Raw genomic sequence first — 11982 nt, forward strand, 5'->3', positions numbered from 1 at the left:
CCGGTAATCAAACCAAATTGTTGAACAAGAAGCTATGACCTGTGTTTGTTCTTGATCAGCTTTTTCAGTTTCATATTCTGGTGCCCTGTAATTGTTCTCAACCTAAAGTAAAGACTGGCTGTTTAATTTAACACGCTGTTAAAAAGCTAAATTACAGGAAACCCTCTGCATATCTGTGTTATTGAGTGAAACAATGAGCAATGATGCCGAAGAAAATGGTTAAACATTCAGATTTAATGAAATGAGTTAATCATAACTGAAGATATAAATTCTGTTGATTTTTATGATTTGACAGAATGAGTGTTATCTGTTCTTTCCACCCATCCACCTTACCTTCTCCCCAGGTTAATCGGGGATACAGGGACACCCCAGCTGTGCCTCCGAGATGTTGACATGGATCGGACCAGTATAGGAAAGCTGTCAAAGTCTGGCTCTCCCTCTAAATCCATACTGGGTTTGTCTTTCAGCACTTCTGATTCCATTATTCCTTTTTCTGTTTCCACTGATCCAAACAGTCCATTCAGATTAATGGTCAAGCTAAGTCCCACTGCAGGGCCTGAGGAGTTACCGTCGTCGATGATACAACCTGGTAATAATTTAGGAGTTAGCTGAGTGACCACAAAGTTGTGATGAAGTTCCTCCACAGAGTGTGCAAAATACTGGGGAGATACATTGTCCTGAGGAGCATGTGTGGTCAAAAGAGTTTGTATGGTTTGGTTGATGGCAGTACCGTCTGTGTTTAGAGAAACCTTTTGGCCAACAGTGAGATTTTTGCCCTGAGTTTCTGTAGTGATTGCAGATACAGTAGACTGTGGAGCAGGTATCCCTCCCTCCAGGTCTTTAAAGTACTCGGAGTCTTTAAGAGAAGAGCTGAGGCCCAGTAGATCATCTACACTGTTGTTTTCTTCTGCAAAGGGGCAGTCATAGTCACTGACTACTGAACACGCATCCTGCAAATCCAAAAAAGAGGATACAATAAACAAGATGCTAGAAACGTAATCTCCAGGATTAATAAAAAAAAATAAGTAAAAACTGAATCCCAAAAAGTAACTCCTAAATTGGATTGTGAGACCTAAGCAGTGCTGTCCTGGGCTGAAAAGAGAAACCATTGCAAAAGTACCCAAACCTGCAGTTTCTTTTCTGGCCACTTGAGGCTGGCTCAATGAGTCAATCCCAATGGAGGAGAATGTCAAAATGCCCAACTTGACATAAACATGTTTTGACCCTGGTACAAATAAGCTTTGGCCCATATCACCCATGCCCCATATTGTTAAAACCATATATGGTTCACATTTTATATAACTCACAAGCTAAAGTAATTTTTAGGATTCGAAGGTGATGGTTATTATGGGAGTGGCCACAGTCTATGCTTAGGCTGTCCTCCTCTGTAAGTGATGCTAACATTAGCATCCTAACAGTCACAGGGCCTACAGGCTTAAATTAAACTAACAATACTGCATGCTAATATTTGCCTTTTACGAAGTTAAAACAAAAATCATCTAGCATGTTGTAAAAAAGAAGATGGCTGTTAACTGACCCAAATTATACAGCAATCTGTTCTAGTTATTTATGTATTTTCAGTTCACCTAACAAAAACACTTCACCTACACTTCACCTAACTAAAAATAAATGCACAAAAACCATTGGTGATGCTACAAGCGTGCCTAAAAATACAACGAAAAACAGGTTGAAATGACAATGATCTAAATCAAGCGTGTAGAGCTTTACCTGGTCTTCATTGTTGCTACCAAAGAAGACATCCTCGGGTATAGAGGCAGGGGATATTGAGGATGTAGACCCTGTCCCACTGAGAGGTTGGACACTGAGTTGACTACCTGGAGAACCACAGGTTTGACTGCATGGCTTGCACTCTGATGCTGAAAGATAATAGATACATGTCAGTTTCAAAAATCCAATAGACTCAACTTTTCCGTAAGGAAAAAAAAAAGAAAGGCAGACATGGCTGAATTTAACAGCTGCACAACACCTGAGTAATCATTTTGAGTGATTTGGGGTTTGGTGGGAGAAAAGCTCAATTACAGCCCCTGTCCCAGCCTCAAATGAAAGCTCCTTTCCATTTCCATTGCCAAGACAGATTCCTGTATTCACATGATGCCACAAACCACTGTCATCACTGCACACTGTCCAGTGAGCCAGCTTTATTCTACATGAGAGCTAGAGCTTCACTGAGCTTTCAGTGGCCTGAGGACTTGCCTGTGCTAAATCCATCTAAGTACAATAAGAACATCCTATATGACTCAAATAGACTTAAAGAAATACAGTGTTTGGTTACAAGGTGCGTGTGTGGTCAAAAGTGTGTCATGTCCTGTAGATAAAAACAAATGTATTAGTGTCTCACAGCTGAAGTGTCTGTGAAGGCTGCGGAGTATAGGTTTGAGTCACAGCTGCGAAGGGAAAGTCATTGCTATGACAGACTACATAAGATTCATTTCATAAAGGACGTCTCCTGTGAATATGGGTCTTAGTCTAAGCCTGCCTGGCTCCAAAAAGACTGAATTCAATCTCCTTGGAAAGTCATTTCTTGTTTCTTTGAGCGGGTAAAAGTTCTAATCAAAAATGTCAATGTACACAGGTAATCTCCTGTTGCTAGTGCTATTTCAAACAGGTTAAGACAAGCTTGAAACAGTTGTCAATTGAAACACAGTTCGAATTCAGAGACGCTTATTACATCCATTCTGTGTGGCTCATTTTTATGTCACTTATTGTTGCTTTTAAACTTGAGGAGGAGCATGTTGGCTCGTCACTCATGACAACAGATCCTTTAAACGGGAGCTCCTCGGTGTGCGTAACTTGTTCGCTTCTCTTTACCTGTTGTATAGCAATGGCACTTTTTAGTAGAAGGTGTGGCATTTTTGGTGGGTGGGGCCTAGCTGGAGGCAAAACAATCTTTCAGATACATTGACCAACGCTAGCTAGCAAGTGTTTTTGGCTTGCTTTCCACATTAGTAAAAAAGTACAATTCTCTCTGAATATGTGAAGTCACTTCCTCTCCCGGACCAAGAGTGTTGCTGGAATAAGTTTGAAGGAAGAAGAACTGAAGGTAGCTATGTAGGCTTGGGTCATTGTTAAATAAGTATATCATGACAAGGAACTCCACTGGTTGGTTGTGTAGTGAACCTACAGTATATTTATGAAAGTGGTTGTCCTCCTAACTATATGATTGTGTCCGTTGTGGTTTAAATGTAATTAAACAGCCAAACGCTTAACAGTAAAACAATTAGCCACACTTGTTTTGTTAGCTTTGGGGTTAGCAACATCTTACATGTTGCTGACAGGCAGTGGTGGTTGATAGATAGACATTACTGTTATTACTACTTTTAATCTGGCAACTAATCTTTCAACAAGATGCCATTTTAATACTCATATGTCGCCTACTACTCTTTGGTGGCAATTTTCCAAAGTTTCCTTCAAATGTACATTAGCTTGGTTTTGTCTCCAGCTAATACTGTTATGTCATTGTGACGTAGGCCCTATAAGTTTATCTAGGAGACCTCAGGTATTGATGTATGTTGAGACAATATGCAGGCAGACCACACTCTGAGTCCTGCACTGTGTCTGGCAATAAAGCAGCAACATAAATCCTCGTCTTCAGTGCAGCCAGAGGTGCTCTTACATAAACACAAAGACAAACATACTGTAGATCTATTTTCCATAATAATAAATTATTGGAATGGCAGTGTCACTGCTGGAGGGAGAATTTGTTTGCATCCAAATACTGCTCATGTTAAGTGTAAACTTAGTTGTCAGTAAAGACACTGCAGGGGCTGCTTGATGCTTTTTTGTAGTGCCGCTGTAGCCTTTTATGGTTGGCCTTTCATATCTGCTAATGCATCACACAAGGATGAAACATCCTTGTGTGTGTGTGTGTGTGTGTGTGTGTGTGTGTGTGTGTGTGTGTGTGTGTGTGTGTGTGTGTGTGTGTGTGCTTGCTCAGGTGTGTGTGTATGTCTCCATAATGGTTTTGGCACTGTCAGAACCAGCTATTTTCCACACAGCTTGTCTCCACACACAAAGGGAGGTCTGCTATAAAACTAATGACAATAGTCAAACATAAATCACCAAAATACACCTCACCTAAATCTTTTCAAATCATTACTCCTTATGTCCACTCGATATAATAATTCATGCAATTTACACACAGCTCTTTGAGAATTTTCTTAATCTTAATCATATGTTCACAAGTCTGTGTGGCAGAGGAAAGGATCGCTTTCCTGCTGCTCTTTCTGAGGTTTTCCAAAATGTTCCCTGTTAAAGGAGTATCACTATTCAACCGGTTAAAATCTCCTCACAACAGCTCTAATTTTGGGCTTAATCAAATGTCCCACCAAATGAAATGTTGCACTAAATTATACTAAACTCAGGAGGGTGTTCAAAGTTAAAAAGTAGTAACTTTTGTGTGAGTAAAATTATTTTTAAATACCCCAGTGTTTAAGAGTTGCTCAACACATGTCAAAGTAATTGAGGGGAACAATCCCAACAAAGCAAACACCATTTTCAATCTATGTAGATGTTCATTAGTATCTTAGTACGGTTGAATACGGCTTAGTTGAATCCTGACTTCAATAAGTAGCAGTCATTTTGAAGAGTGTTTTGATGGACTTCTTGACAGGCACATGAACAGGAAATGAAAACACGTGCTCGCCACAAAGCTTGCCGTACTCTGCACACATCTGCTCAGCAACATGGCAATCACAAGGGGAACTTGGGTATCATAAGATATGGTCAGTTGATTATTTACAATACGCATGATGAGTTGACACAATGCATGCAGATTTAGAAAACGTAGTCTAAAGCTCGGAGAAGCTAGTATATAAAAAACCCTTTCAACTCTCAAAAAGAGAAACACACAAACACACTGAGCCAATGTATTAGCTGGTTACAAGTGACAGGAAATCTAAATCTAAATTAAAGTTTGACTTCTTTGCCCCAGGGATACAAATGTTTAGATCAAGGTCACAATGACAATTCATTACCTGATGTGTTCACTGACTGTTAGTGTGAGTCAGTGATTGTGTCTGTGTATGGCGGATGTTATGTGCAGGTGAATAGAGAGAATACAGAGACCGTTAGATCAGAGGTCGACACACAACGAAACAACTGCCATCTCACAGATCCTCTTTGATCACAGATTCATCTCTTTCAAAGGACGATGCCACACAGACGCCACTGCTGAAGCAAAACGTTAGACTTCTACCCACTTTCTCTGCACGTTATACAGTAATACGAAGCATGAAAGAAGGTTTGCTTGGACTTACTTGTCTTACCAACATTGCACTGAAAATACCAAGAAAACAATACATTTAGGCTTTTAAAAAGAGATCACAGTTACACAACTCAAGCCAACATTATCACACAATATAACACGTTTTCAATAAACACTGAAAGGGTTATTTTAAATAGAAATCTAACGTGACATCTCTTCTCTCATCTTATACAATGAACCTGAGTTATGATGAATTGAATCACTGAGTTTTGCCCTTATCTGATATATTATAACCACTAATCACCACAAACCCAAATCAGGTCAAACTCCCAACACGAGGCCACATCAAGTCCATGACCTATTCTAAAGCTGCTCTTCTCTTTATACCCCACTTAGTCTTTCCTCTGTACCATCAAGCGGACCCAAACTACCTGATATCGTATCATTGATGTCGTATCATCAAAATGTCAAAAGTCATATTGTACCTCTTTTAAACGACCATCTCTTCATCCAGAGTTTGGAGAATGACGGCCAGGAGTGGTTAAGAGGAGATTCAGCCATGGCAGCAGAACAGCAGGAGGGCCAGCTGAGACTGGAGCTTGCTCACACTGGAGCTCTGGCACCCAGCGAGAGGAAAAGGGCGGGGGGGGGGGCAAAGAGAGAGGGCAGGACGGGGGAAAGGAGGGACGGAGGGAGGGTAGTCGAGAAAGAGCAAAGCAAGAAAGAGGAGGCTGCTGATTTAGAAATCAGCTCAGGAGGAGAGACAAAAAGAGCAAGTAAGCCAAAGAGGTGGAGAAAAGTTGACAGGGAGAAAAAAGGAGGAGCGTTGGATGATGTAAAAGCTGTTGGGCTCTTTCTCAGATGTCTGCGAGTTGTAGGCTGTTCCATCAGAGAGACATCCCCTTCTATTGCTCTCTGAAAGTTTTTATTTGAATAAACTATACAGAGTCCAGGAAAGGGAGGGAAAAAAAATGCAAAAACATATGGGGCATATTTCTTTTCCTCTTCATATATCTTCTCACAACTCCATAAATGTCATCTTTGGAGGGTCCCACCAAAATGTAGACAACCAATGACCTGTCTGTACAAACAGTAGTTGTAGCTGCACCTGGATCACCTAAAGCAGGATGTTCATTTACTAATTGATCGGTTGCAGTGTCACAATGAATATCTGTTACATTAAAGGTTTTGAGCAACATTTCCAGTACTGTTAAATGCATGTTGACAGAGTAGGAGGAAGATCAGCCATGGTTGTTTGTAGACGCACCAGTAAACAGAGAAGCAGTAAAGGAAGGTATTGTGTGCTTTAAATGTCTAATGTCTCAATCAAGCAAGTTAAAGCCCTAAAGGGTGTAACTTTTCCAGACCAGTTTTAAACATTGTTTTGAGGAAACGGAGCAGAGACATAAAAGAGAAGGAAGTCTACGCAATGAATGCATAGGGTAGCGCTATGTCGTTTGTCTGAGTCACAGGTTTACACCACCACATCCTCTGTGCAGACGGAACTCAAGTGAAGTCTTTTAAAAATGCAAAAACAAACTGTGCAGAAGAATGATCAGCACAGAGGAGGGAACATTTCCCTTAGCTGCTTCAGTTTGTAGACACAGAGCCTGACAGTGGTTGCAACCATCTAGCTTCTTAATTTGCACAAGTGTAACTATGGATGACCGTCAAGTTCAGCTCACTGCACATCGAGCGGAAAAGTCTCCTGACTTTCCCACAGACAGAGGAGGCAGTGCACTGGCACGAATAACGCAAGAAGTAATCTATGAAAAGCAGAATTATATTTCACGTTTCAAACAACGATGAGGCATGACGATCACTAACTCAGAACAAAGACAAGCAACAAGAACTGTACTCACATGATAGATAGGAATAAGATAATAGCTTGTAAATCCAGAGACAGAAGAGCTGTTTTGAAGTCACTCAGGTCTGACTATGTTTAGCTGTGTGAACGCCTGTTTCAACTTCACTCTGACGACAGAGAAACAGCTTCCTCTTTTTCTCACAGCTGAGAATGAAGTGCAGCAGAGCTGCCCACAAACATATTTTCACATAGGCTGCTATGAAAACTGTTGTGGTTGGTTCACACACTAAATAAAGCAGCACTTAAGCACCTATGCAACGAAGTGGAAAATATGTCACCGTTACCAGCTTAGAAATATGAACCAAAAATAGGCCAACCCATTGACGAATACATAAATACAAACATACATTAATGTTATTTTAATTAATGTACATGTATGTTTGAATTGGAGTGTAAGTGTCTTGTTTTGGGAAAATCTCCATGAGGTACAAGGTGTGTGTGTGACAAAATCTGGCTATAAAAAACCAATTGAGAGAAAACACCACAAACACCAGTCACTGCATTATTTTGTTCTCATGAAACAGACTGGAGGTGGATCTGTCTGTGGTTGCTTTCAGAGTAGAACTGCAAAGACAAACAAAGTGTACTGTATCGCTGCCTGTCTGCTTTTATTCTGAGGTGTGTGGATTTTCTTCTTTCTTTTGCAAATGCATCTTTATGTGGAGTCTGTTTCGTTGTTATAAAACACGTGGAATAGTTGTTGCATTTTGATTCCCCAAATTTATGAACCTCCTGCAGACTCTAAGCTTAGAGTCCTTCTCTTGAAGAGTTTAGGGTTTTGAGATCTAACCACTCTGTTTCTAGTTGTTTAGTGTCTGTTGTTGTTGTTTCAATGGGCTTGTTATCTCCATGGCATTGGAAATGACAAAAACCTCAATGTCCTTTCAAGCATAAAAAATGGTTTAAATAGATAATCACTGACTGTGAAAACGTAGCACATAAAGAAGGCAAACTCAACCAACCTTCTGACTGCTGACAAAATTCTGTTGAGGTCATGTGATCTGAACACTTCAGAGGTAAGAGAAAACAAGACTGTTCTGCATAGTTCAGTCCACAGGTAAGAAGCGCCAGAAGACATATTCTCCAATAATTTTATTCATAATTTTAATATAAACAGTTAATTGTTGAATAATTTACACACAGCAAGATTTTATTTTCATATCATTGCAACATTTTCTGTACATGTCACTACTTGGCTCTCCTTTGAAAACATAGAAAAAATAAATTGTCAAGCGTTCATTTAGTCATGGCACATTTTTGATCCTGTACAATATGCATGTATTTCTGTGTATGTGTGTGTGTGTGTGTTCAATATGTTGATATACATAAAGATAATGGCACATTTGGATCCAGTGTGAGGGATGAAGCGATCTCTGCGGGTTGCGGGTTTTGGACTGTACATACACACATATACACCTGCTGTCTGCATACGCATTGATGTCTCAACATAATGTATACATAACATATCCCCCCCCCCCAAAAAAAAATAAAAATAAAAATACATCAGCATATTCATCGGCAATAATTGACATTTATAAAGAGGTATCCTGCAAGACTCCACACAGCATTCTGGGGACCACCTATGTGCACTGAGGAGAGAAAGAGGACACAGAAAGGAGGAGGAGGAGGAGGAGGAGGAGCAGCAATCAGAGACAAGGAAGCTGTGATAAAGACTTCAACCAAGAACAACACAGACAGGACTCCAGAGATGTCAACAATACACAGCACAGGGAGCAGGACAGAGATAAATAGAAGGTATCTGTGTGTAAACTGGAGCAGACCACTGGACTGACAGATGACTCCTAAAACTGAAGAAGAGGCTGCTTTTCCTCAGATTTGTGCCAAAGACTGTCTGTCAGTGGTGGAGCTCTCCCAAATTGATAACACAGACGGATCATTATTTACACTACTGACAGACAGCACTCAATTCAATCTTAGCCTGAAGGTGGATCACCTTTACGCTGAGCCTCTTGAGAAGGAACAGTTTTGGAATTACATTTGTTTGCTCGTATGCCAGTCACATTCATGTCTCAACTAACTGACTCTTAGCTTAGCATAAGGGGAAACTGTGAGGCTGTCTATTTCCAAATGTATTATTTCCCTGAAAACATTTATACTAACTAATAAACTTGTTTAACCTCATTATTGTTTAGTCCTTTAGATTTTTACTAGCAGTTACTAGTCCCTCTGTTTTCTTACACTTAAAGGGGTTTTAACACATTATCTTTCCCCGTCGCTATAATCTGGTAGAGCGGTTTGAGAACTCTTGGACCACGCTCTCAGTTTCTGCCTTTTGATGCAAAGCTGAAGCTAATGAGATGCTGCCACTTATTTTCCATGTCCTCTCTTTTTCCTCTGAGCAAGAAAACAAACACTGGTAAGCACATTTCCCAAAATGTCTCCCCTCTCTTCCCGAAACATCTCCAACTTTACAGTCTAAATGTAAAGACATGGATGTTGATCATCAGTAAAATATTCTATTTCTTTTAGCTTATTAAGGGTTTTATCACTAATGTTTCCTCTTCTTCAAAAAGGATGTGCAGTGGTCTTTCCAGTTTTCACATACAAAATAAAAACACATTTGCAAACAAAACACATCTTTTGTCAGAAACAATTTCATATAACAACATCTGCGATGGGATGTGACACGATAAAGGCTTTTCAGGTGACATGCTGCTGTAGCGGGGCGGTTGGAAGAAATGCACAACTTCCTGATGACCAACATTTGGAACATGCATCAGAGCAGGGTTTGATTTTGAGTTATTCAGGCCACATACTGTTCGTGTCTTGTTTCACAGTAACAAGCCCTCAGAATGCAGCTGTGCAGCTCCTATTATAGACACGGACAGACTCAACTGCTCTCTTCTCTGTGTAGTGGGTTTTGTTACGAAAACAACAAAACGAAACACAAACATCCATCTTTAAAATTAAAAAAAAAAGTTATATACACATTGATAACAATGTTAAATTCATAACGTACAAGAGTAATAAAAGTACAGTCAGAAAAAGTAATTGGATTTGCCCTCCATACTTTGGCTAAAAAAACAAAACAAATCAACATCTCTAAAATGTAATACTTTTTTCTTTACTTTAAAACAAAACAATAATACATACAATGCTTTGTCCGCACCCTGCGCTTTCCTTACAAGCACGCTCTGTCTGACCACTTTCTAGGTCATCAGAGTTGAACTAAATGAACCCAAAGATCCCTCAAGTTAAGTGCTTTTTGTTTTCCAGGGGTAAAAGGGGGTCTCTTGCTTTTTTCAGTGAAGAGCTTGAAAACCAGTTTTATTTTAATCGCAGAAAAACTCAAACAAAAAAACCCAGATTTTAATGCTAGTATCGTGTGCTGCTCATCCGAGTTTCTGCATGTGCTTTGTGGCACCGCTGCTGTCAATACAGACTGATGAGAAGCTAAATCAGTAAGCATGAAATAATCAAGCTACCTGCTTGTATAGATAATTTATTTCCATGCAAAGCAAGCTAGAGCTTAGCAAAGAAGAGACACAAGTCCAAAACTTTCCTGTCGGAGAAAACTTCAGTCGTTTCGATGAATTGAGTTGAATTTACCTCGGGATCAATAAAGTATCTATCTATCTATCTATCTATCTATCTATCTATCTATCTATCTATCTATCTATCTATCTATCACCCAAATTACAGTATTTTTCCACCAAGCACTTTGATAACTTTATCCGCAGAATACTTAACATATTTTCTGCTTTTTCCTTTTCATGTCTTGAGGAGGTAAATCCGGAAACATGCCAGTCAGAGGGTTCAGGAGGGCTGTTAGTCTGAGCAAGGCACTATGGGTCATGGAGGCCTTGTTTGCTTTGCCATCCCTGCACCTGCTATTCTCTCATCCAACCACTAGAGAGCAGTCCAGATCACATCAAATCATAGTCAGGGAAAACAAACGATCACGTTGTGACAAAAGGATTTTAGATTTTTTTGGAAATAAGGATCTTTGTTTTGCTCTTGCAAGGATGCTGGAGAACTTCATGCTTCAGTCAGAGTAGGTAAAAGGTAATTAGGTAGCTCTTCTTCCTCCTCATCCTCAAAAAGAAAAGACTCAGGCTGCCTCCCTGAGACAAGAAGCTACAATCTAGATTTCATGTCTGTTAAAAGTTAATATGGCACATAGGATTGTCCCAGTTCAGTTTTTATGTGTCTTCTTTCTCTCCCTCTTCAGGGGAGGGGGGAAGAGAGAGAGAGAGAGGGAGAGAGAGAGAGAGAGAGAGAGAGAGAGAGAGAGAGAGAGAGAGAGAGAGGAGGGCTGTTAGTCTGAGCGAGCGAGAGATAGAGAAAGAGAGAGAGAGATAGATAGAGAGAGAGTCTGATCAGCCAAAACAGAACCAACCCATGGCATTGACAGAAAATAAAAGTCATCTCTTGATATTCACAGTAGAAGAAATACATTTTCAAAACAAAAATCAGAACAGAGAAACAGACAACTAAACCAACAAGGACTGGAGGAGAAGTGGGAATTGAATGCTAACTGTTTAGAAGAGGAGTCATGCTTTCTGCAAGACAACAGGTGTTAGTTCTGATGTGATTTAGAGGGTCCGGGGTTGAACTTGGTGATCACAGATATGAAATGAAGTTACACCGCTAGACTTTAAGCACAATTGTGTTTTTGGACAAAGGGGAATCCAAAGCATGAAGCTGCTTCCAGTGCCCAGGGGAAGCCTCCTGCGAGTCATTTCATAAACAATATAAATATACTTGGCAGAGGAAGTCTATTTACTACCTCATTTCTCTGCTTATGTATAATCATTATTATTATTATTGTTATTATAAGGGCAAGGGCTAAAAAGCTATAAGGTTAGAGGTTGTCTTTATTATCCCTGATAGAGGGCACTTTGTCTTGGAGTCAGCAGTAGAAACGTCC

The 11982-nt window shown here is 40.0% G+C and overlaps 1 protein-coding gene across 1 annotated transcript in view; it reads right to left on the reverse strand.

Moving 5' to 3' along the window:
* The window catches only part of arhgef18b (rho/rac guanine nucleotide exchange factor (GEF) 18b), a 37945-nt gene extending 32153 nt beyond the window's left edge, over nt 1-5792 (reverse strand). Inside the window, exons 1-4 of the mRNA XM_079349910.1 lie at nt 5710-5792; nt 1729-1877; nt 731-950; nt 334-586 (exon numbers count right to left, since the gene is read on the reverse strand). Of these exons, the coding sequence (XP_079206036.1) occupies nt 334-586; nt 731-950; nt 1729-1877; nt 5710-5785 (698 nt within the window). The 5' untranslated portion in view covers nt 5786-5792. The remainder of the gene's footprint in view (nt 1-333; nt 587-730; nt 951-1728; nt 1878-5709) is intronic.
* Nucleotides 5793-11982: the final 6190 nt, after the last annotated feature.

The sequence above is a fragment of the Symphodus melops genome (assembly GCF_947650265.1).
Source record: "Symphodus melops genome assembly, chromosome: 8".
Lineage (NCBI taxonomy): Eukaryota > Metazoa > Chordata > Actinopteri > Labriformes > Labridae > Symphodus > Symphodus melops.